The following is a 27,136-nucleotide window of genomic DNA, read 5'->3' as shown; positions in this document are numbered from 1 at the left end:
ATGTCAGCCTGCGGCGAGTTTGCAGAACACGTGTGGAAACCCGGATCGTGTAAGAACTGCTTCCACCCGCGTAGCGCCCACCGTGCCAGCGGGGGCAGCATAGTTTCCTGTGGTGCCCTGAGGGCCAGTCTGGATGGAGAGGAGGAGGATGGCCAGGGGGTAACCGTGCACTCACTCTATTCCAAACCCACCATCGCTGTCCGCCCTACCATGATGCACCCTGACACCAGCGACATGCTGGCAGACGTCAACATGAACATAGAGCAGGTGAGAACTCACTAACTCAAATACAGATTTGTGACAATGTATGCCTTTGCATTTTACCTGCCTATGTAATAACCATGTCAATATAGAATAAATACCCAATAGAAACCCATAGGTTTTAGAGTGACTTAATTCAAGTGATTCAATAATGACTGTATGTTTTCTATAACCATGAATTGTGTTTCCCCTCCATGTGTCACCAGGAAAATCAGAAGAGTCCAGGGGACAGACTGGGCCTTAAGAAGATGTTGGACCTGTCCCCTATCTACATAGACAGTAATGGCTGTAACAAGGCCCTGAGAGAGGCAGTACGACACAGTACTGCAGCCCCTGGGAAGATGGACTACCCGTGCAACCGCTTCTCCCCTGGACCTCTAAGCCCCCATTCCCCTCTGTCCCCGTCTGCCCTGCAGAAGGACTCTAGTATGATCATCAGCAGTATCTTTGTGACCCAGGAGGATGGCCACGGCCGGGGGCCTCATACTGCCTACAGTCTGAAGGAAAATGGGAATAGCAACGGTGAATTCTCCTACAGGCAACAAATCACCAAGAATACCAAAACCACCAAGAGCACTTACAATGGGAATGGCATCGGCATGGTGACCACCACTAGAGGGTCTTCCAAAGTCCATGCCATCCAGGAAGTACAAGCACCTCTGGGTATTGCTATCAACGTCATTGCCACGGCAACCACAACAGCCGGTAACGGCATCGGTAACGGTCTGAGCACCACCACAGCCACCCCAAGTAACGGCCTCACGTCTGATACCACAGACCCGTCCAGTACTTCTCTCATCCCAGCCTTAACCACCCTGGGCTCAGGGGCCTCTCCGGGCCCACTAGGGCCCAACATCCAACCCTGTGGAGGTGGCAGAACCAACTCCTTCCTCTCTGAGCCTGTCTCCAGCCTGTCTCTGTCAGACTCCTGCTCCTACCGCAGCAGCACAGACTCCCTCACAGGACTGCTGGGGCCAGATAATCCCACTCCTCAGAGCCACTCAGCCTCCTCAGCCAGCCCTCCCTCAGATGGACAGACGACATCGTCAGAGCCCATCTATGCTGAGAGCACCAAGAGGAAGAGGAGGCCTCAGAGCGCTGGGGGGAATGGGAAGCCTCAACCCCCCCAGCCCCAGGCCCAAAAGCAATGCTCAGAGCTGGAGCTCACAGGAGAGGGTCAGAACCAGAGGGCAAAGATAACCGTCATGGCCGCCCATACTGAGGAGAACAATCGGACGTTCTACCTGAGCAGTCCGGACTCAGCCGTCAGCACCCAGTGGCCTCATTTCAGCCCCACGGCCCTCAGCAACCCTGGGAGTCCAGCCTTCAAGTGGCCCTCTAGCTCCTCTGTCACGGAGACATCCTCCACATCATCCCCAGCCTCCCCTGCCTCCCTCCAGCCCAAACCCCAGAACAGCCCCCCAATCCCTCCCAAGAGGAACAACCGTTCCCCCAAACCACTCCTCGGGACCTCTAGTCTCTCCCCAGTCCCTCTCCCTGAGCTCAGCATCCAGGGAATCCAGGCTCTGTCTCTATCCCCCAGGGAGAGGGACGTCCAGGTGCAGGTGAAGCCCCATATGGAGCCCCACAACTCAGTCTCATCGGAGGCCCGGAGGCACAAGCTCCACACCACCGCCTGGAACTGGGAGGGCCGGATCGAGGAGGAGGAGGAGGGGGAGACGGAGGAGGGCCATGCCCAGGAGAGTGCCTCTCGGAGCAGGGTGATGGGGCTCATCAATGGGGCGGCTGTCTGGAGAGAGGCCAGGGATTGGAGACCCGCTGGGGGGACGCAGGGCAGTGACGGCCAGCAGGGCAGCACCCAGACCCTGCCAGGCACCGTGGCCAACAATGGTGCCAGTCAGAAACTGAATCAGGCAGGCTGCAGCGGCGGCAGCGTGGAGGAGGGCAAACATAGCAGGAGCATGTTGGCTAAAACGCCGCCGTTGACTCCATCGTCTCTCTCCAGCACGGTGCAGCTCTCAGCAGAGGGGAAGAGTTCAAGCCAGGGCCCCATTCCTCCACCCCCTCCGCCTAAGAAACACCACAGGTAAGAAAATAGGCCTGGGACTTTTGTTTTTACACACTCTATGAGCTATGGCATATGGGCTATGGATGGCATTCCTGAGAGGGTAGAATGAAGAGCAGTCATTGTACTGTAGAAGTAGCTTAACTCATCTTTGTCGTTGAATCACTATTTTGTAATGTACGGTACCTGTATTATTTCACTCACACTGAGAATTGAGCTATGGATGGTATTCCTGAGAGTGTAGAATGAATGATGGTGAGTCTGAAACAGCAAGGCCATGGCCATACAGTATTGTCATTGAGTTCAGTGTTCAGTGATTTGAGTTGGAAATAGATGGCTTGCTTCATATTGATGAGAGACAACATTTTATGCAAACGTGATTCTTAATTTATGAGTTCAGATAGGTATTTGTTTTATTTCCACTCTGTTATTATCTTTCTAGCTTTTAATGCTCCTCACTTAACCAATGCACTGCTTGGTTCAGGCATAGTAGTAGTACAGCATGCCAGACAGACCATAGAATCAAGTGCAATTCTTTGTAGAACTACAGTAATGAAACTCATTCATCATTAGACAGTACATAAGTTAAGTAACGCAAGGGCATTAGCACTTACTTTATGTAGTGTAGACATTTTAAATGTCCCTTGTACTCTAAAAGGTTTTTGCTGTTTGATAATTAACTATTCACTTGTCAGACTATTTTGGGATTGTCAACACAAATGAATAGTGCTCCTAATCAGCTGACTAGAGAGGTCTGTTGTAGCAGCCATGTGGTTGGTTCTCTCTCTGTGTGTGATGGTTAAACGATGCTCCCTTGTCTTGTCTTGTGCAGTGATGCAAGGCGAGGGAGGCGACTGTACCTACTGTGATCTCTCCTTTCATAGTAAGATTATTCAGCCGGTATAAGCCTCCATTCTCATTCTAGAACCCTTAGGATCATTCAGACTGTTCCGGAACCAGTCTCAATGCATTCCTTGTTCCATTTGTAGTAGTCTAAGGCTGGGGTTACACAATGCAACTTGCACACAATTTTAGTTGCTTGCAACTGAGTTGCTTCTTGAGTGCTGCGTGAAACACCGCATGCAACTAATAAGCAACTCATCTGCAAGGTGGTTGCATCCAGTTGAAACTTTTCAACTGTGTGCAACAGCCAATCAAAACGTATGCTTTTGTCACATGATCCATTCGAAGGTTCGGAACACCGGCCCAGTTGTCATGTCAACAACACAGCCAAATACAGTACATTATGAAGATGGGCAGAAACTGCTTCTCCAATAGAAATCCCAGATCACACTTGTAGGTGATGTCATGGCGATGTTAGTTAGCTAAGCTCATGCATAGAAACACATCATCGGGTCTAACAGTCTTCTCGCGCCAAACTGCACATGTGCAGACTGTCAAATCAAAGGCACTCCTTCAATATAAAGTAGTTTTTCACGAAAATGAAAACGTGTCAGCTTGTTATAATAATAATAATAATAATAAGCTATTTAGCAGACGCTTTTATCCAAAGCGACTTACAGTCATGCGTGCATACATTTTTACGTATGGGTGGTCCCGGGGATCGAACCCACTACCCTGGCGTTACAAGCGCCATGCTCTACCAGCTGAGCTACAGCGGACCACAGCTTTCACCGGTTCTCTGTGGATGCGTTCTCGCTCTCTCTGTGGATGCGTTCTCGCTCTCTCTGTGGATGCGTTCTCGCTCTCTCTGTGGATGCGTTCTCGCTCTCTCTGTGGATGCGTTCTCGCTCTCTCTGTGGATGCGTTCTCGCTCTCTCTGTGGATGCGTTCTCGCTCTCTCTCTGTGGATGCGTTCTCGCTCTCTCTCTGTGGATGCGTTCTCGCTCTCTCTCTGTGGATGCGTTCTCGCTCTCTCTCTGTGGATGCGTTCTCGCTCTCTCTCTGTGGATGTGTTCTCACTCACTCACTCACTCCCTCATCCTCACCTGTCCTCCTCTCCCTCCAGTAGTTTCCTGTAGGCGTTGATCTCCATGTCCAGGGCCAGTTTGACATCCAGCAGCTCCTGGTACTCGTTGAGCTGCTGCTGCATGCGGTCCCTCATCTCAGCCATCTCCCTCTCCTTGGAGTCCATCTGCTTGCGGTGCTTGTCCCGTTCTCCAGCCATCAGGTCCTCCAGCTCACGCACACGCTCCTCATTGGCAGACGCCTGTTTCTTTCACGAGGTTGGAGTAACAACATGTTCAACTACTTAAGACATTGGCTCAAATCTAAGTTGTGCCTAGATTTCAAGAAAATTTACAACTAAGGAAGAATGTTTCACTTCTCTCATTGACTTCTCAAACCCAGCCTGGTCTGCTTGGTCTGTTTCGCAAGCGTTCCCGGATGTTGATGCTAACACAAAAGCTATAGGCCCATTAATTTTCATTGCAGCCCCGTTTGAACACAGAGTTACGCTAACTCCGTATTCACAATGTACTCACAATGTACAAGGCCTAATGCAGCAGGTGACATGGGTGAGTTTAGAATTCTCAAACAATATGACAGAAGCAGCTTCAATTTAATGTGGCTGTTGCATGCTATTTTAATCGTGTTTGAGTTGCTTCATGTAACAGCAAAGTTGTTTGAGATGGTGTCACTTGCAACCTACAACTGCAACTAAAATTGCGTGAGTTGAGTCGAGTAACTGCAGCCTAAATTTTCATTCTAATTTCAAGAACAAAATGGGCAGTAAAAATGTTCTCTGTCACATTCTAAATTTGTTTTGGCCACCACACAATAGATGGGACTGGGAAAAAGAGGGTCCTTGTGCCTTGTCCCATGACACTGACAGGCACACACAAAGACAACATTGTCAATTATCTGCATGTAACTAACTAAGATGTTGATATGTTATTATGCATCTAACTAAGATGTGAATATGCATTTAACTAAGCTCTAATTCAAATTGTCATGAAACTAATCAATGTTTCTAACATTGGTAATAGCTAGTTGTGACCTACCTATGAAACAAATACAGTGACATGGCTATATCATGGCTGTATAAAATAACCAAGCTGTTGAACTCTAGTGACATTTCCCCATGTACTATTTAGACCACAGGGCCTCAGATTATTAATACACGTTGAGGTTTCTGACTCATAAACCCAAAACAGAATGAGACATAGTTCGCCGCCATGTTGACGTCAAATGGTCATTTTAAAATAAACCTTGCTTTGTCGGGTATGTTGTAGGTTTAGAATACAATTGTCAATTCCTCAAGTCCTTGCAGAGTTAAGAGCAGAGCAGCTTCAGGTGTTTGGTCAACAAGACTGTGCTGGTTCTCTGCTGGTTTTCTGTGTAGATCACGATCTCTGCATCTAATTTCTACGTTTTAAACTGCAGGGAAGCTGTAGTGGTGTTAATTGTGTATTCATATAGAAGTGTGTTAAAATGTGTCAAACCTATACAGTATTAGGCTAAGTTATTGGGGAGCAAGGTCATTGAGGTATCAAGATGATCCCAAACACTTTTCTCCTCTTAATTATTTGGCAACTTAAAGTTTGACATTTGAAACTCTTCAATATGAAACAAATTAGTCTCAGCAGCAGCTCTTGTTTTGGCTGGCTGTAGGGAGCTCTAGAACCCCTGTTGCTGATTGCATTTCCCAGACCCTTATTTTTGTTGTAATACTAGTAAGCTGATGCATCTCTCTCATTATATTATGACATTGCTAGCATGCTGCTATTGATAAAAATACACTTTCTAGAGACGCATGTGGGAACATGCCTTGCCCTAGCGACCGTCATGCTTTCGGGTTCTTATTTGTTTTCCTAGAGCTTAACTGCTATAGCGCACACTAGGACTAGGCATGAACTGCCACGCCAAAAGCTTCCAGTGTTTAAAACAACAAATGCCTCAGAGTCACATTAACCCTCACATAGACTTTACAGTGAACTTTCCCTAAATAATGACTTAGTAAAACTCTTTGTCAGCTTCACAAGATCTCTCCTCTCTGTTTTCTGCTAAGAAATAGCCAGATGACAACAGATTCAACTTCACAGCTCACAGTTCACACAATATAACTCCGGAAACATCTTGAACAGACTTTAATCCCATAGAGACAAAGTGTTTAGAAAGCATTTGAGAAGAGTGTAACACAGGTAAGTGGAAGACAAACAGACAGTTTGTGCATCCCAAATGGCCCTTTATTCCCTACACTTTTGACCAGGGCCCATGGGGAATAGGGTGCCATTTGAGACACATCCAGTGATGTTTGCACAGGGCTGAGAAGGAGGAAAACAGGCAAACCAACCAAACCCTGATGAGGCAGCATTTTTATGTGATGAATCATTAAAGAACCAGATGGTTGAGAAGTCTGTCCTTCTCATGACGGGCATCATCATCTCAGTTCTTTGATCACTGTGAGGAACCAAACAAACGTCCTCACTGGGAGGTCCTTGTGTGAGGTGATACTTTTGATGCAGTCCTTTTATCCTTAGTGGGTCGTTCCATGTCATTTCCGCAAGCCATGATACCCACCATCTCAGATTGTTCTAAAATTGTTTCTGAAACATAATTTTGTTGAAATACAATTTTATCTTTGAGGAATTAAGATAACTGATTAAACCCAAATTGGCCATTTTAATTTATAGGATTCATATAATATTCAGTAAATATATAGTACCGTACATCCAGTTTGGACCAAACTAACAATGAGTAAGACATGAGGAATCCAAAGAAATTGTTAAAAGCCACCCACGGACCCGCCATACCAATCGTATACCAGAGTATTTATTTTCATCCTAAGTAATGTATTCTCAGTGAATTTGGTGATGTTTCCCTGTTCAGAGAAACTAGTCATTGAAGTTGGTAGGTTTATGTCCCATCCTACATCCTGATATTACCAGGTTCTGACCACTAGATGGAGCTGTTCCTGCTATTAGGTGATTTGTTTTTAATAATCCCCACCCCCCTCAATGTTAAAGGAATAGTTCAACCAAATTACAAAATGACATATTAGTTTCCTTACCCTGTAATCAGTCTATGGACAAGGTAGGACAGCAACCCATGCTTTGGTTTTGTTTACCTGGCCACTGTTTCAAATGCTAACGTTTTAGCATTTGTGGCACAAATCCAATGCAAGTCAATGGTACCTATATTAGCATATCCAAATCATCTATAAGTCACATCATTGAGTTACACAAAACATTTTTTGATACTTTAGGATGATTTGAACATGAAGCTTGAAAATGCTATTATACATACCATTGTCTTGTATTGGATTTGTGCCACAAATGCTAAAAAGTTAGCATTTGAAACAGTGGCCAACAAAAACAAAGCATGGGTTGCTGTCATACCTTGTCAATAAACTGCTTAGAGGGTAAAGAAACCAATGCCATTTTGTAATTTGGGTGAACTATCTCTATAACATTGAGCGGTGGGGCGGGGTTTGCTCTTCAAACATTTTCCAAATCAGATGTTAGGTACTATATTTATTGAATATTATATGAATTCTATTATTTAAAATGGCCAATTTGGATGCAATCAATTAGCTTAATTTCTCAGAGATCAAATTATATTTCAACAAAATAATGTTGCAGGAATGCTAATCTTATGTTTCTAACAACAGAAACGATTTCAGAACAGTCTGAGATGGTGGGTGTTGAAATCTTCATTCTTGTGTTTTTTGAGGTGGAATGACCCTAGTGACAGTTGGTCCAAACCGTTGTGTGTGTGTGGCCTACCTTCCTACCCCCATCAGTCCTGTGTGTGTATTATGGGATGGGGGTGTGTCAGTTGGGTCAGGGCAGGACACCCGGGGGGGTTGCCTACAGTAGTGGAAGAGCAGATTGTTGCCCGGAGCAACTCCCAAACTGTCCCTGGCAATAAGGTGCCACCCCCAGCCAAGATCCCCCATTCCTTCCCCCTCGCCTCATCCCCTGAGATTAGCTTTATCCTTTCCGGATGGCAGAGAATAGACTAGATAGCATAGTTGCTGGGTTTGAAAGAGTACAGGGGAAACACTGCAGTGAAGAAGTGCGGTTGTGTGGTTTGTGGAGGCTATGAGATACGGGTGTTTTTTTGACCCATTTAAAGGTGCCATTGCTTTTTCTGTGGAGAGCGACTTTAAATACACACATGACTCTTGTTGAGAGAGTGTTGCGTTACTTCATAGTTTGTGGTTTTTGAACGAGAGTAAGGAACTGGAATCATAATGTGTCTGATGGCCATCCTGCCTGGACCTTCGCTGATACTTCAGTCTGAGGTACTGTATGAGACTTTTCTGAAACATACCTTTAGCCAAACTCTGTTGAACAAAAACAATATGGTCTTGTAGATAGGATCTAGTGAACTTTCTTTGTTGCCCTATGTTGAATAAGATGGTTCTAATCTTGGTAAAATTCAGATTCTGTATTGTGTTTTTGGAAGTACTGCAAATGAAGGTTATTTTTCGTCAGACTAAAACCATACAACTTATGAACTGAAACAATAACATTGCAGTGGGATCGAGATCGAGATTGTTAGCAATCAGAGGCGATCTCTTGTCAGGTGTCCCTCATAGGTTGGCACTGCTTGTCCGAGCTGAGAGCTGAAACCAGCCCTGTGTGTGAATCCATTGCCTGCTGCCCAGATAGATACTGGCATCTCCTATCTGATTACATAAACCTCCCCATGTCATGCCTTCCAGGTTCATTTCTCCAGGGTTGGGATGTGGATGGAGGTTACAGGCTTAGTGTACTATGAAAGGAATACAGTGCCATTTGGCATGCAGCCCCAGTCATCTGGATAGGAGGTGATGGGGTGAAACGCATCTTCCATAAAAGACGGTTGGCGACGGACGGATGTAGGATATCTGAACGTTAAAATGGGTTATATCCATCCTGGGAGCATGACTGATGGAGACCTTGAGGACTCATAAAACATAAACCTCTCTAAGGCGCTAGCTCTCAGCGGTGGCAGGAGGAGCACTGTGAAACGAAGCGTTGCTGCACCACACCACACGTCATATTTCTGCTTCTGCTGCTTGTAGTTCTGCGCTGCACGTGTTATGGGTACAGAGACTGCTGCCCATGGAGAGAGGGAGAGAGGGGGGAGAGAGAGGAGAGGGAAGAATGGAAAGAGAAAGGGAGGGAGGAAAGTGCCTGTACATTAATATACTTCCCAGAGCGGGAGGGAGGGAGGGCGGGAAGGAGAGCCCTGTGGCTGTACATTAATATCCCTGGCAGCAAGGCAGTGGTTTATGACTGGCCTGCTATTCATATGACCTTGTTGCTGAAACAATGGTCACTATTCTTCTCAAAAGAATAACTCACCTGCATTTGCAAGGCAAGAAAATCAGCATTGCAACAGCATTATAACACACCAACATTACTGGTGAATCACTGAATGGTCGTGGAGTTGTGTGAACTCTTCCACACTTACTTCAAATGAGTCGCTCTAGATAGGAAGTGTCTGCTAAATGACTGAAAAGGAAATGAACGGTTCAGCCATTGAAACAGAATCTAGTCATTCTATGTCTATAGTGCTATAAGTATGTGTCACAGTGTTCAGTATGTGTCACTGGCTGCTGTCCTTTATTATGGATGGGATTATTTATTCTTGGAACTGATACAAACTGTTGTGTTGCCTGTGTGTCTTATTAGTTTATTTGGATCCCCATTCCCAGTTACAATCACAGCAGCTACAGCTACTCTTCCTGGGGTCCTTGACTCATCATAGCAGGTTGTGTGTGTGTATGTGTGTGTGTGGTGTGTGTGTAGTGTGTGTAGTGTGTGTGTGTGTGTGTGGCCTCTTCACAGCAGGTAGTCCTCATCAGGCTGTGTTAATGTTGTATTTATAACCTCGCTAGCCTAACACCATGTTTAATTAACAGCCTAGCTTGCGGATGCTGCGGTGCTGCTGCTGGTAGAAGGCTACAGGAATGCTATTTTCAGGACCAGTCATGGTGATAGGGTAGCATACAGAATGATGATGATGCTGTTACTTGACTTCATATCATAACATTCACTCAGTTTTCTCTATATTGATCAACAACAATGAGCCAGTTATAGATCTGGATTGTATTTTCTGAGAAAGACCTATATAGTAATGTAATGATTAATTATCATAAGAGTGGGCTTCTCTATTGCTATTCATAGCGGCACATGACTCTAATCAATGGTCCCTCAGATCATCCTCTAACACTCTCTGTATCGATCGCTAAATAGGCTACTTGCCAAGGTCACCCTCTGGCTCTGTAAATAGAACTCGTGTTCTCAGTAATCTATTTCAACCAGAGATGTCCTCCTCGATTCCCTATTCCACTTCCAATTTTAGAGACACAGTTGTCTGAATTGTTTTGTTCCATTTCTAAATGGAAATATTCATCATGACCGGGCTGGGACAGAAATATTTGGAGATATGTTACATAGATTGGGGTGGGCAAACTTTTTGTCACGAGGGCCACATTTGGATTTCGAAATTCAACGGAGGGCCGCACAGATTTTGTTTTACCGATTTGTTCCTCAAAATCAATTTGCGGGCCAGGAAAAGGGCAGTTATTTAAAATATATACGTCTATTATTATTTATACATACATCTATCTAGTTGCCAGCAACAGTTTGGGTCTCACGGTGCGTCCCTTTCAGATGGTGAAGCATTGCACATGTACTACCATTACTGTACCTCAATTCCACCTTGCAAAGTTTGCATTTCCTTCTCATTTAACTTCTCAAAGTATTGCCATACAGGACTTCGCTGCTGTCGCTTACCTTTCTCTGCCATTCTTCCAACTGTTAACGACGATGACGTAGTGGTGGAGAGGCGACTCCAAAATAATTGATTCCTCGACTCCTTGCACGTCGATTCCCGGTGTCAACTCCCACTTCTGAGTGTCAAGATTCGATTCCGCTAGGAATCGACTCCTAAAATACAGTGTTTTTGGAACGGAGGACACTGATTAGTTGCTGTACTTCCAAGAACACAAACATACATCTTTCATAGCGAGCTAGCGAGGGACGGAGAGAGAGGGGCACAGTATAAGCAGGTCGGCCACCAGGTAGGCGTAAATGTACACTATTACTCAACCCCTTAGACACTGGTAATTGATCAGAAAGACATCTACCTGAAGATCTAATGGAAGCCATGCCACAATAAACAAGGTTTCAGAGATTGTTATTGTTTTGGGAATCTTTTTATCCAATCATCATCTGACAACGTAGTCACAGATCATGTGACCATCAGGCAGGGGAAGTGATGGAGGCTGCGGACTACTTTAAAGTAACCTAGCTACTAGGTAGCTATTCTCTTTTGTAACTCAGAGGAGGGCTGTGTGACTGAGATAAACAGAGGAAGAGAAACAGAAGAGACAGAGAGACTCAGTACTGTAGAACATAATCTACCACAACACCACCCGTAGGCAAGTGGGGCTCAGCTTTCAACACTACCATCTGTAGTCCCCTTATAACTTAACCCCTTATAACTCACCCGCTCCTCAACCCCATATAACTCACCCTCCCCTCAATCCTGATGCTTCTTTAAAAATACCACATGCATGTAATGATATCATAAGTGTCAACAGATCCACTATGCTTCTTAGCACTGTTGTTTACTTTCTACATATTTGCTATAAGTACTGAGATCCAAACAAACGCAGATGGATTACCTGTACACTGCAATTGACTTTTGAAGGTGATTTACGCTAGAGCCTACAATAGCAATGTTTACATGCGAACGTGATAACTGAAAATGTCTGGGAAATTGCATTTGAAAATGTATCGCAGTGCACAGGTCATTTATCTGCATTTGTTTGGATCCCATCCTAAGTGTCCCTACGATTCAGAACAAATACCCTGTCCAGTTATTACCATCCAGTTATAAGACATTGGCACTGTTTAATGTAACGCTTATGGTGGGAGGCTGTCCATGCAGGTCTTCTCTTATGAAAACATAAAGGCTCAATCTCACTCAAGGTCCTTCCCTGTAATGTGTCCTTGACTGTCACTGAGAAGATTGTCTTTACATTTACTCAGGACACTACTCAGAATGAATATTACATTCCTATAGTAGCTGGGGGAAAATCTGATGAGGGAAATCTGATGTTTAGGATACAAATGATCTCAGAGTTTGAGACTTAGGTTGAGGTAAGCCCACTCTCTCCCGAATGGCCGGCTTGTCACTCAGTCCAATTGGGCCCCATGATTAGGAAAACTACCCCAGGAGGATGGAGCTCCTTTTCATTCAGATATAATCAGATAGGCACAATCATGGCAGGGGAAACCAAAAATGGATTTCTATTTATCGTTTTAGAGTAGAGCTTTTGTCGGTTGATTTGGGGAACAGGTACATTATTAAATGGGGCTGGGAGGTGGAAAGTGGCAGACATTTTCAAAAACAGCATTATTATCCCCTAGCACTAGAATGGTCAATTCGGCAAACAACTATAGTGTCTGTATGAATGAATTGGCATTGTTTTGGTTCTAGTATGGTACAAGTATTGTGTGCTAGAAAATTATTTATCTAAAAAGAGACAGCAACAACAAGCACTCAGTCAGCCAGGAAAGTGAGAATAATTTATCTGATGTTTTATGTGTACTTGTGAAGCGTTGAGGCATGTTAACTCATGTAGTGGCCTTACTGTCTTATTCACATCCAGACAGGTTGAGATATCTAGATAAGATGGAAGGGGAACTAGATATTTGGCTCACAGAGACAAAAGTAGAGCGTAAACAACCATCTCTCACCCTGAAGAAAAACTGACAGGGAAGCAGCACACAACAACACACACAACACACGCTCAACCAGTTTCCTGAAATTAGACAGGAGAACTAACATGCTGTGTTCTTTTTAACTGGTTGGAATAGAGAACACTGTCTGTAATTGTTGAGAGGCGCAAGATACATTTTGTTAGTTGTTTTTAAGCAGTGCAAGCATCAGACAGTTTTGATAACAGTGAGTGATCATTTGTTTTTAATGGTGGGAAGCTGTTTTGTTATTATTAATGTAACTTCCTGGTTATAGAGATAAGGCACTACACCCCCCCCCGCCCCCCCCACACAGTCAGTCTCTATGTTCCTCTCTCTGCAGGGTGTCTGGTAAGATGAGCCAGAGCTGTGTGGAGCTGGACCCGTGTAGCCAGCAGGGCTCCGTAGAGAGCCTGTCCCACAGTCTCTGTGGCCTGGGGAGCAGCAGCCTGCCTACAGCCTCCACCGACAGCCTGCCTGTAGACTCCAACAGAGCCCGCTCTGATTCTGGTGAGTACAGCCACCCGCCAGGACATAGAACTAGGGACAAGAGATACGAGAGCAGAAGAAAACATTTTCAGAGAGCACTACACGCAAGGCTGCACGATTTCGACAAAATATCGAATTGAGTTTTTTTGGGCCAGATATTGCAATTGCGATTATGAATTGCGATTTTCAAACACTTGGGTGAAAACTTGGTAATTCCATCAGACATGGTTAAAACAACTGTCAGGGTAGAGAACATCACTTCTAAAATGAGATCATTTGAATGAATACATACTGTGCTAACTAAATATTAAACCAAATGAAACAAATATTTTCCAACTTTGTTATAGGCTACAAATGATAATAGATATGATTATTACACCTGCATGTTAACAAACACATTTTTAACATCATCAAAATATAGTGTGCTATAAGCGCAGCACTTATTCATTAATTAATGAATAACATATTGAGTTCCTTGTTTCTATTTTACCATTGTGTTCTTAATTAACATAAGTTAATTATTTATTCAGGTACCCATAGGCTGCAGATGGAATAGGAAGCTTATAATAATAATAATAATAATAATAATAATAATAATAATAATAATAATAATATAATATGCCATTTAGCAGACGCTTTTATCCAAAGCGACTTACAGTCATGTGTGATACATTTTTAGGTATGGGTGGTCCCAGGGATCGAACCCACTACCCTGGCATTACAAGCGCCGTGCTCTACCAATTGAGCTACAGAGGACCACTTATGAATATGTAGATATGTAGAAGTAGGCTCAATCATTATTATATTTGAAATGATAAGTCAAAGTGCCTTTAAAAAAAAACATCTAACACGTAGGCTACCGATTGCAAGGTGCAGCCTGTGACCAAAACATTGGAGTTTGGTCCAGTCATTCAACGCGACATTCAATGTTTCAACTTCTCCCTTAATTTTGTTATACAGTGTTGGGATGGCGACTTGGGAGAAACATGTGTGAGATGGAACCTTGTATCTCCTGTCCAGCTTGTTTTCATCTTCTTGAAGCCGTCTTTGCTGACTGTGTAAATAGGATCATTTATTAAACTATGTTATAGGTGATAGCCTCTGTGATTTATGTGTCTGCGGGATGTTTTTTTGTAGGGCGTTACACTTGAAAACGTATCGGCAATCAATGCCTATTTAGGTGGCTTGGTGTGGCTGAGCAGCTTTGCTACTGTCGCACGTTTTTTTCACCATGCAATCATTGTAAAGTAGGGGATGGTTATTCTTCAAATGATTTAATAAATGTATTGTGTTGCCTCTTGTTGTCGCCACAACTCTGAGGCACTTTTTACACAACACTTCAATTTGCTTGACATCGGTTTGCAAGTAGCCGAAATACTGCCATACCACTGAAGATGCTCCCTTCTTTGGCACCAAATCGACGTTGTCATTCCGACGCACACACACAGGTAAAGCCCTTTCTTTCCTCACCAGAGTCTAACTGCGCGCTTTAACCTCTTAAGGATCGGACCCTTTTTTCAATTTTCACCTAAAATGACGTACCCAAACTTAACTGCCTGTAGGTCAGGACCTGAAGCAAGGATATGCATATTCTTGATACCATTTGAAAGGAAACACTTTGAAGTTTGTGGAAATGTGAAATGTAGGAGAATATTACACATTAGATCTGATAAAACATGCGTTTTCTATTATTTCTTTGCAGTTTACGCGCAATTTAGATTTTGGCCACTAGATGGCAGCAGTGTATGCAAAGTTTCAGATTGATCCAGTGAACCATTGCAATACTGGACTATATTGTATCAAGTCTGCCCAAATGTGCAGAATTGGTCAATTGATACTTTTTCAAGTACATAACTATAGAGAACATACAAAAAATATATAGTAATACAAAATGTAAGTTTACACACTCCCAGGAATGTCATACATGACAGATCATTAGCTTATACACTAACTTTCACACATCTAGATGGCCGGGCGGGGTGGGTGTGGAGCCAGAGACAGCAGGGGTTCAAACTGTAGAACCCAGTTCCTACATTTTAATATAAAAATGGATTTGATCAAACAAAACTATGCTACATTTTATCTCTGGGACCCTTAGGATTACAAATCAGAGCAAGATGACTGAATGTAAGTACATTATTTACCTTCAGAGGTTTTTGTCGTTGTGCACTCTCCTCAAACAATAGCATGGTATTTTTTTCACTGTAATAGCAACTGTAAATTGGACAGTGCAGTTAGATTAACAAGAATGTAATCTTTCTGCCCATATAAGACATGTCTATGTCCTGGAAAGTTTGCTGTTACTTACAACAGTCATGCTAATCACATTAGCGCACGTTAGCTCAACCGTCCCGTATACGGGACACCGATACCGTAGAGGTTAAGCGGGGACGCTTGTGATTGGCCAGCATGTACATGCCATGCAGAGAGTGAGAGAGTTTGCTTGGAATTGGTCAACATCCTCTGTGCATGTACAGATGTAGGATCGTAATGTCAGCCAGTTTGCTACAGCAGGAAAATAATCCTGCAGCAAAAGGAAATGTGAATTATTATACGGATTATAATTAATTTACATTTTTGTAGGGGTTGATACATTTTTCGTAAGGGAAAATCAAATCTGAAATTTCAAAGTGGGAATTACAAACTTCAGAAGCCTTTTTGAATCTCAACTACACTACAAATGTTTAATTTCCTGCATTGCAGGGTGATCAAATTAAGATCCTACATCTGTAGAGAGTGAATAAACTGAGTCTATCGCATCTTATTGGAGGTACCATAGTCTAGTTTTTGTCCCCTGTAGCTCAGTTGGTAGAGCATGGCGCTTGCAACGCCAGGGTTGTGGGTTCGTTTCCCACGGGGGGCCAGTATGAAAATGTATGCACTCACTAACTGTAAGTCGCTCTGGATAAGAGCGTCTGCTAAATAACTAAAATGTAAATGTATTAACGGAGTGTCAAAGAAAGGAGAAAATCGCAGCCTCTTGCGATATGGATATTGCAAATGTCAATATTGCAATTTTGATCTGAATTCGATTAATCGTGCAGCCCTAACTACATAGGGCGGCAGGTAGCTTAGTGGGTAAGAGCGTTGTGCCAGTAACCGAAAGGTCGCTGGTTCTAATCCCAGAGCCGACTAGGTGAAAAATCTGTCGATGTGCCCTTGAGCAAAGCACTTAACCCTAATTGCTCCTGTAAGTCGCTCTGGATAAGAGCGTCTGCTAAATGACTAAAAATGTAAAAATGTAAAATGTACATGTATCCAACATCGCTGGGAGAAATAATGGAGAAAACAGTGCCCCAGAGTATTTCCTGGGGGAAATATTGCCCTTTATAATATGTTACCTGATCAGGAAAAACATATTCTACTAGAAGGAAGCCATCTAACTAGGTTGAAGGTGAGAGAACAATCAGAAGAGGAAAAGGCTACTGCAGATATGAGGTGACTGAGGTTATAGTAGCAGAAGTCAAGTGTTCATTTCTCTGTCCTCTTCCTCTTTCACATTGTGTGTTTGTCTGTCTCTCTGTCTGTGTGACAAGCCTTTGTTTTGAAATATACTTTTTCCACATAGACATATTGAATCAGTGTGTGTGTGTGTGTGTGTAACCCTGCACGCTGCTGGCTGAGGTCTGACGCACCATCGCTCTTGTTTGGCGTCACTGTCTTCGTCTCTCCATATAAGTTCTAAAGCCCAGTGGATGCGACCCAAATGGCACCTTGTTCTCTATGTAGTGCATTACTTTTGACCATAGGTCTCCTGTCAAATGTAATGCACTACATAAGGAATATGGTGCCATTTGGGACACTCCCAGACAGTATGTAATTGCCTCACTTCCTGGGAAGTGTTTGAAGAGATAATTATGGGACTTTGATAACGAGGAAAATAAGGGCTTTTGCTGCTTCATGCATACATGCCATCTTTCCTTCAGATTTCCGCTCTGGAAACCCACTCATTTAGTCTGTGTTCCAAATGTGACCCTATTTCCTACATAGTTCACTACTTTTGACCAGAGCCCAAAGCGCTGGTTAAAAGTAGTGCACTTTGTAGGGAATATGGTGCCATTTGAGATGCAGCCTTACTGTCAACAACCACACAATCTCTCTCTGGGTTAGACTATGGAGTTTCACATTCTTTATACTGTACTCTTTAATTCACCATTTCCTAATGGTATTGCACAGCAGACATGTTGACCATCATATTGAACCTTAAATTGTTTAACTCCCTCACTACACCCTCTCAGGGAACTTTGAATAGATTAAATGTGTACTGACTGATATGACTAAGATGTTAGCCATTATAACAGTGATACAGTGACAGGGATGGGTGCAGCTATAGCCTGCTGAGCCAAAGTCACCCAGGCAGATGCTGTTGTGGATTGTAGGTTGTAGGTTTATGGGTGAGGGGTAAGGAAGCTTGCTCTGTTGGCTAAGACAGTTGGCTTTGAGTTGCGTGTGTTGCTGGGCAGAAGATCTCTGTTACATATGGATAATGTACTGTATGTTTATGGAAAACGTACTATAGGTTTATGAGTTAGGGTTAATGTACTGTAGGTTTGTGGGTGAGGGATAATGTACTGAATTGGTAATGTACTGTACTATATACAGTACCAGTCAAAAGTTTGGACACACCTACTCATTCAAGGGTTTTTCTTTATTTTTTACTATTTTCTACATTGTAGTGTGCAAAGATGTCATCAAGGCAAAGGGTGGCTATTTGAAGAATCTCAAATATATTTTTATTTGTTTAACACTTTAATGGTTACTACATGATTCCAAATGTGTTATTTCATGGTTTTGATGTCTTCACTATTATTCTACAATGTAGAAAATAGTAAAAAATAAAGAAAAACCCTTGAATGAGTAGGTGTGTCCAAACTTTTGACTGGTACTGTATGTATAGCCTTCTGGGTGAGGGAGGCACAAGGACACTGGGACACAAAGCTCCAATTATAAGAATCAATACAGGCGCCTGAGTTAAACAGTAACTACTAGTGGCAGTTAGTCGCTCTCCTCACTCTGCCTATTGCTTAGTCTCTGAACAATTGGTGGCCGACTGTACCTGTAACAACCCTGTTTATGGTAGAGATCTGTGTTTACTGGGGATGTAACGATTCACCGATACGCTTCGGTCCCCAGTTCAAATGTTTAAGATACCAAACCAATCCAAATCTAGCATGCATCAGTCAGAAAATCGATTCAAACATTACGAATCGTCGGTTCACTTTTTTTTTTCTCCCTCAAATACCTTTCTTTCTACCTTCTGAAAATACCTATTTTCTTTTTACTCCTTCAGTGTCGAACTAAGCATGTAAATGCATTGACAGTCATTGATCTACAAGTCCCTTTGCATGCCGAACAACCCCAGGGAATATCAGTAGCCTAGTCAAACTGCACACTGTGCCCAGCTTCGCCCACTGTCCAAAGAGAGGTCTATTCCTGATCTTGCATATCTGCGGGGCACCTTCAGCATTCAAATGCTTGTAAAATGGCTTGCGCAATATTAGGCTTTATTAGTTGAGTGACAACCAATGTAATTTGCTAGGTTATTGTTATCAAATGCGCTGTTGAAAATTGGGTTTTACCGGAATAAAAGTAAGCTACCAGAGACACAACTCTGATCTGGCTATAGCCTACCTGCTGATCGAGGCTTATATTCAATTTTATTTCGATTGTTCAGGTTCACCATCAGCAATAGTTTGGATAGTTTTGCTTTAAACAGTCAGTGTATACAGTGCATTCGGAAAGTATTCACTTTTTCCACTTTGTTACGTTACAGTCTTATTGTAAAATGTATTTTTTTTTTTTATATCCTCAATCTACACACAATACCCCATAATGATAAAGAAAAAAACTGTTTATACATTTTTGCAGATTTCTTAAAAATAAAAAACTGAAATACCTTATTTACATAAGTATTCAGACCCTTTGCTATGAGACTCGAAATTGAGCTCAGGTGCATCCTGCTTCCATTGATCATCCTTGAGATGTTTCTACAACTTCATTGGAGTCCACCTGTGGTAAAGGAATTGTCCGTAGCGCTCCGAGACAGGATTGTGTCGAGGCACAGATCTGGGGAAGGGTACCAAAAAATATCTGCATTATTGAAGGTCCCCAAGAACACAGTGGCCTCCATCATTCTTAAATGGAAGAAGTTTGGAACCACCAAGTACAAAGAGATCCTTGATGAAACCCTGCTCCAGAGCGCTCAGGACCTCAGACTGGGGTGAAAGGTTCACCTTCCAACAGGACAACGACTCTAAGCACACAGCCAAGACAACGCAGGAGTGGCTTCGGGACAAGTCTCTGAATGTCCTTGAGTGGCCCAGCCAGAGCCCGGACTTGAACCTGATCGGACATCTCAGGAGAGACCTGAAAATAGCTGTGCAGCGACGCTCCCCATCCAACCTGACAGAGCTTGAGAGGATCTGCAGAGAAGAATGGGAGAAATCCCACAAATACAGGTGTGCCAAGCTTGTAGTGTCATACCCAAGAAGACTCGAGGCTGTAATCGCTGCCAAAGGTGCTTCAACAAAGTACTGAGTAAAGGGTCTGAATACTTATGTAAGTGTGATATTTGCAACAATTTCTAAAAACCAGTTTTTGCTTTGTCATTTTGGGGTATTGTGTGTAGATTGATGAGGAAAAACAATGTAATCCATTTTAGAATAAGGCTGTAACGTAACAAAATGTGGAAAAAGTCAAGGGGTCTGAATACTTTCCGAATGCACTGTATGGTCATTTTTAGATATACAGGGTAAAGTTGATCATTTCATAAGAAGGACAGCAAACACTTTTGGCGAGCAGCACTGCATGGATGAAGCGAGAGGAGAAGAGAAGCTTACTGCGTAAAAAGTTCCAAACGATCAAAACCATTTGATCTGGAGACAGGTGAAATCCAAAGTTGTGCTATATATTCATTGGCTATTTCATAGAGAAATATTAATACGTTACTAGCACAAACACTTAAAATGTTATAATCTGATAGATGCCCAGTCTCCCTTATGGCTGAAGTTGGGTTCTCACACTCACACACACACACACACACACACCACACACACACACACACACACACACACACACACACACACACACACACACACACACACACACACACACACACAGTTCAGAGAAGTCAGCTCAGATATTTTTCTAGTGTTAGATGTTGTTTTGATCAAATGTTTTTTATATGTATATGGGTTCGGCAACTGTTTGATCAGAGAAGTGTTGATACTGCTGGTACTGGTAGTTCTCCAGTCATATTTGATGTGTTTCAGCAAATTCAGTATACCAAAAAAATGGAAATGTGCTTCAAATGTAATCTTTTCTCTTGGGCCTGTAGCCTGTCTCAGTGTGATATCCAATATCAACATGAATACTGATGACTTCTCTCTCTCTACAGGTTCCCATGATGCCCCTCGTCTGTCGTGCGCCTCCCCATTTCCCAGAAGCCCCATGGACTCCTCTCCAGGGTCTCCTCACCCTGACCCGTTCCCTAGCAACAACCTTTCCAACCAGCTGCAGCCACCACCTCTCCCCGAGAAGAAGATGGTGAACCGCACCGTCTCCGCCCCTGACAGTGCGGCCGGGAAACCCCTGGTCCGGGCCTTCCCCCGCCTCCCCTTCACCGGTGGCTCTGAGAGTAACGCATCTCGTCCAGATGTACCATCCCTGTCCAGCCTCCCGTCCTCCCCTGTCGACCCTCGTCCCGTCTACTCCTCCTCCGAATCCTTAGAGCGCTGTCATGCGCCTCTGGGTCGCCCCCTGCGCTCCCGGACCCTGGACGAACCCCTGAAAGTACGTGGTCGACTCGGAGGACACAGCCGGGGCAGCATCACCTCCTCCTCCTCCCCCCAGCTCAGTGCCCTTCACCTCTCGGCCTCCGGGCCCACCCACGGCTCTAGCCTGCAGTTGCAGACCCTGCTCAGTAACATAGACAGTAGAGAGGGGATCTACTCTAAGCTGGGAGGCCTGTACGCTGAGTCGTTGCGGCGCCTGGCTCTAAAATGTGAGGACCACTTCACCCGCAGTCAGAAGAACACGCTGCGCTTCGATGAGAGCAACTGGTCCCTGTTCAAACTGACCTGTAACAAGGCCAGCTGTAATGCAGGCGATGCTGTCTACTACTCTGCTGCCTGCGCCTCCGACCCATCTAACTCCTACGCTGTCAAGGTAACAACATTAGATACCTTTCATCTCTATAGCTCTCTGTGGTCTTAAATTTCAACTGTTTTTTTTTTGTGCCAATACACTACACACACAGTCAAGGTAACTGAACACAAACTTTTATTTAGTTAATCTTTATTTAAGCCCCATTTAGGTCAGAAGAACGCTTTCCCTAGGGAGATTTGTCTCTCTGTGTTCTTGAGTTTCAAAGTGGGATTGTTTTGGGGGCCAAGGCTCTCATGTAGTGCTTGATAATCAAATAGTTTTGATATCAAGGACTCTGGTGTTTAATGTTTACAATAAGTGTGAAAGACAAAACAACAAGGCTGAGAATACAAAAACGTGTGGAATTATAAACAAGCGTGGGGCGAGGATGTGTTACTGTGTGTGTGTGTATGTGTCTGTGAGAGACATGTCTAGAGGCATCTCCCATAATTACCGTGAGAAGAGGTTCTTTGTAATCTGTAGTTTAAATTCAAACTCCTCTCTGATTGGACTGTGTACGTTCAGACTCCCCTGTGATTGGACTGTGTAAGTTCTACTCATCAATCAAGGTAATCTTCCTACCTTGTTAAAGAGTAGCTTGTTAAACAATAAAACATGTCCAATGAAGTAAGAGCGACCCGTTAACAAGCTCTTTGACTGAGATCCAAAGGGAGCCACAGCCCCTTCACTTTGTTTGTGTGCCAAATGGCACCTTATTCCCTACATAGTGCACTACTTTTGACCAGGTCCTATGGGCTTCTGGTCAAAAGTAATGCACTATATAGGAGATAGGGTGCCATTTGGGACAGACTTTGTTTGTTCTCTGAGAGAAGAGAAGGAAGGTCCCACCATTCTAGTGTTCCTCCAGGGAATGTACTGTAGCCTGCTGTGGAGGGAGGAGGGTGTGCTGCTCTGCATTCATTATGACTGACCTTTGTCCCAAAGTCATTAGCAACGTGTAAATCCAGAACAGGGCAGCCGTGTGTGTGTGTGTGTGTGTTAGGGGAGGTTTGCTGCCTGAGGCTCTGTATAGTCTTGCCTTATGTCTCTGGGTCCATTAATCTTTTCATGCCAGCCAGGATTTACAGTCATACACACCCCTGTTGTCAAGGCCTGTACACACACACACACACACACACACACACACACACACACACACACACACAGTGTATGAAATCATCCAGCCTTCATAGTAATCATCAGTCTGCAATCTGTAGAATCACAGTTAATCACTATGTCTACGTCCCAAATTACACCCTATTCCTTATATAGTGCACTACATTTGCCTATGGGCCCTGGTCAAAAGTAGTGCACTATATAGGGAATAGGGTGCAATTTGGGAAGCACACTATGTCATATCAGAGCTCACCCTATTCCCAATATAGTGCGCTACTTTTGACTAGGGCCTATAGGACTCTGGTCAAAAGTAGTGCACTATGTAGGGCATAGGGTGCCATTTGGGATGCAACTCACAGTGTTTGGCTTTGCACATATTGTACATGATGAAACTCATTAATCTGAGCTGCTTGTAGTTAGACAGTAATACCATAAGTGTACCAGTGTTTGTCTGCTTGAAAACAAGATCGGAATGAATGCAGGATTTAAAGCTTGGTGACAGCGAGTGAGAATACTAAATCTCACAGTGCAAGTAGAGAATGTGTTAATGTCTCTACTTGAAGCTGCAAACAAGGGGAAATCTATTGTAAAATCTCGTGACAGGCAAGTAGCGTGCAAGCACACAGGCAAGTAGCGTGCAAGCACACAGGCAAGATTTGGTTCTGGATGCAGAGATAACATTTTACATTTTAGTCATTTAGCAGACGCTCTTATCCAGAGCGACTTACAGTTAGTGAGTGCATACATTATTTGATTTTTTATTTTTATTTTTTTTCATACCCCCCGTGGGAAACGAACCCACAACCCTGGCGTTGCAAACGCCATGCTCTACATCCCTGCCGACCATTCCCTCCCCTACCCTGGACGACGCTGGGCCAATTGTGCGCCGCCCCATACAAGTCATAAAACTGTTTCAATATAATTAGTATTTCCCCATTCTCTCCACATTATGGCTTTGACTCTCCCCTCCTCCATTCTCTACCAACTCTAACCATTATGTTTCTCTCTCTCCCTCCAGATCTGTAAGAGCCAGACCTCTGAAGCCAAGCAGGGTCACCTCTACGGCTTGTCTGTCCAGCAAACCCTCCCACCCCACTTCAACCTCCAACAGGACTGTGGTCACTTCATCGCCTGCGTTCCCCAGAGCATGCTCCCCCCTGACGAGGCTTCACTGCCCCTCGGGCCCAACCCAACGCAGGGGGACAAGGAACGCGTGGTGGTTATCACCCGGGAGGTGCCACAGCAGAGTACGGCAGACTTCGTGAAGGAGTGGGCGTCCTTCCACCAGGCTCAGCCGGAGGTCAGTCGTCTGTCCCGTATCTTGTACAGTACTAGGCTGCGTCTCAAATGGCACCCTAGGCCCAATAGGGCTCTGGTCAAAAGTAGTGCACTATATAGGGAATAGGGTGCCATTTGGGACACTCCCCTAGCTTTCTTCATTTTAGCTTTAAGTTTTCCGCCTTTTTATTAGCTTGTTTTGATGTACAGAGCTTTGTGATTTCTGATGAAAAGCGCTCTACAAATGAAATGTATTGTTTTTTATGTAGGTGTACGAGCGGCGGGTCTGCTTCCTCCTGCTGCAGCTGTGCAACGGTCTGGAGCACCTAAAGGAGCACGGGGTCACGCACCGCGACCTCTGTCTGGAGAACCTCCTCCTGATCCCTCACCGTTGCCCCCTGCAGGCCAACCCCAACGCCCCCTATGACCAGAAGTACCTCCCCCGCCTGGTCATCTCCAGCTTCGCCAAGGCCAAGCAGCGAAACACTGAGGATTCCGCTGCCAATGACCCCCGCCTTAAACGCGACCACGCCCGCCTGGCCCCGGAGATCGTGTCGGCCGCCCAGTACCGGAAATTCGACGAGTTCCAAACGGGAATCCTGATCTACGAGCTGCTCCACCAGCCCAACCCGTTCGAGGTGAGCCCGAAACTGAAAGAACAGGACTATAGCTGTGAGGACCTGCCCCCCATTCCTCCAGTCTCCCTCTACTCCGCTGGGCTCCAGAGACTAACCCGGCTGCTCCTCCAGCCAGACCCAATCAAACGCATCCACATCCAGGAGGCTAAGCGGGTGCTGCAGAGCCTACTGTGGGGCCCCCGGAGGGACCTGATGGAGCAGCAGCAGTGGGGGGACCGAGACAGGCTGGGCCCCGGAGAAGGGCTACGCCACGAGGGCCTCCTCAACTGGCTGGACGTGAAGAGAGCCCTGCTGATGATGAAGTTTGCTGAGAGGTCTCTGGAGCCGGAAAGGAATGCAGAGTTGGAGGACTGGCTGTGTTGTCAGTACTTCAGCGCCGCTCACCCTCTGTCCCTGTGTCATACTGCTGAACTGCTCTACTCACTCAAATGACTGAAACACTGACTGGACAAACTTTCTGAATCGCAAATCAACCCCTAGCTCCCTAGGCACTCCTTGAGATCTGAAAAGAGTGGATCGTTTTGGGATTGGGGCGAGTGTGTTAGTGGACGTGTGGACAATGTGTTGAGACAATGAACCAATGCCCTGGGTTTCCCCTGTGTCTGTCATGGAGGATATACAATAATACAATGTGAACCTGCCTCCTGCCTGCCTCCTTCCTTTACAACTACATGCATGAAAGCAAGGCATCACTGACCTTCCCGTCCATTCAGCTTCTACTGTATGTGTTCTAGTTTACAGACTGCTGTTGTGTTTACTGTATGGACCAAGACCACTGGGGATTGTCCAAAAGCACAGCCATGCCAGGGATGGACAGAATAGCCTAGCATGGAATAGTCTCTCTGGCCAGACTGAGCGCTCTGTATGCTCCACCCCAGAAACAGCCCCTGTGAGAAGAGACTTACACAGAATGGAGCATTCTAATCAGACAGAAAGATTTACACTTACTTACTATAATGGAAAGTACTGATGAACAACAGTCAAGCCAAGACATTCTAACTGTTACGGTCTTGTGTTGTCCTTAATTAATACGACTTCTTGATACACTTTGCCCTTTCAAATAGTAAGCGCTCTCGCTGGTATTTCGTCCATGTCCACTCCAGCAAGTCTAGACAGAAATTTTTGATTGTGCCTGTGCAGCTATTTAACCTTTATTTGCTGATTACAAAATGTAAAATAGAGGGTCACACACAAGCATTTACATTTGCCTATATTAAATTGGCACATACAGTATTAAGTGTTGACACTGAGTCAACAGGTTCTAGAATTATGCCTACTATTCAGTGTAAAGGTGTGATGTTGCATCTCTCCTTGCCAATCCGTATGGGGAGTAAGGGTATTGGTCTTTAGAGAGGCAGCCATTTTAAAGGCAAAGCTGTTTTGACTGAATGGAACTAGTCTGACCTGAACCAATTAAAAATGTGTACTACCTAATGCCACTTAATACGGTGTGTATTGCATTAGTTAAGCAATACTAAGACGGCCAGTACCACCACTGCTATGGCCCCACTTACCTTAAAATCATCTAAAATTGTTGGTTTCGATATGATCAATTGTTACAGTGCCTTTAGTTCTCCATATGTGTTATGGTGACTGAGAACCTAAATAAATCGTAACCCTTATACTCCCTCTTCGATATGTGAAACTGGAATTTCACAGACTAGTCTGGAGACAGATATAACTTGTACATACAGAGATTGTAGATCAACTGGTGTGCCCCACTCAAGCAGGTCTTAATAATTGCAATGGATAAGATCCATAGTGAAAATAAATATTTATGATATCCAATTGTTTAACCTGTAGTAGTCTCGTTTAACCTGTAGTAGTCACTGGAATGCCTTTTTGTTTTTGGGTGCATCCCAAATGGCACTATATTACCTACATAGTGCACTACTTTTGACTAGGGCCAATATAGGACTTTGGTCAAAAGTAGTGCACTATTTAGGGAATAGGGTACCATTTTGTGAAGCGGCCTATGTTTGTTTTTCCCTTTTTATTACTTTGTTTGTTTTAGAGGTTGATGTTTTAATGCTGCTGCTGTTGTGCTTTCTGTTTCTCCTCTCTTCTGCCAGTGGACTGCAGCAGACTGCTTCCATACACGCTTCAACTTCTGAGCTTTTTCTCCAATGAGAAATAAATAAAATAAAATAAAATAAAATTTTATTGGTCACATGCGCCGAATACAACAGGTGCAGACATTACAGTGAAATGCTTACTTACAGCCCTTAACCAACAGTTAAGGGCTGTAAGTAAGCATTTCACTGTAATGTCTGCACCTGTTGTAAATATGGACTGATGCTGCAAGTAAACAGGCAAACAGTCCAAATACTGTTCTATTCCACTGCTGTTATCATTATGTGACTAGAACATTTACCCTTCTCTGATGACTAATGTTATTAACAGAATTTGAGAGCCTCACCTGCATCTATCTATCTATCAATAAATTGTAAATATGTTTTCACACATTCACACCATGCTCTGTCTCAGTCTTTCTGTTTTGAATCAATGGGTGGCACCTG

The 27,136-nt window shown here is 44.2% G+C and overlaps 1 protein-coding gene across 1 annotated transcript; it reads left to right on the top strand.

Moving 5' to 3' along the window:
• LOC311127308 (inactive tyrosine-protein kinase PRAG1-like) lies at window positions 1-27,083 on the top strand (the record flags this gene model as incomplete). The annotated part of the gene is made up of 6 exons (XM_084159119.1): window positions 1-267; window positions 468-2,308; window positions 13,295-13,461; window positions 20,837-21,606; window positions 23,720-24,001; window positions 24,249-27,083. The coding sequence occupies 6 exons, from the start codon at window positions 1-3 to the stop codon at window positions 25,047-25,049; spliced, it is 4,128 nt and encodes a 1,375-aa protein (XP_084015245.1). The 3' UTR covers window positions 25,050-27,083.
• Between the last annotated feature and the right edge of the window lie 53 nt (window positions 27,084-27,136).

This window comes from Coregonus lavaretus (genome assembly GCF_964263955.1).
Source record: "Coregonus lavaretus genome assembly, chromosome: 4".
In the NCBI taxonomy this organism is placed as follows: Eukaryota; Metazoa; Chordata; class Actinopteri; order Salmoniformes; family Salmonidae; genus Coregonus; species Coregonus lavaretus.
Note: the sequence above shows the minus strand (reverse complement) of the source record. Positions and strands in the feature narration are given on the sequence as shown.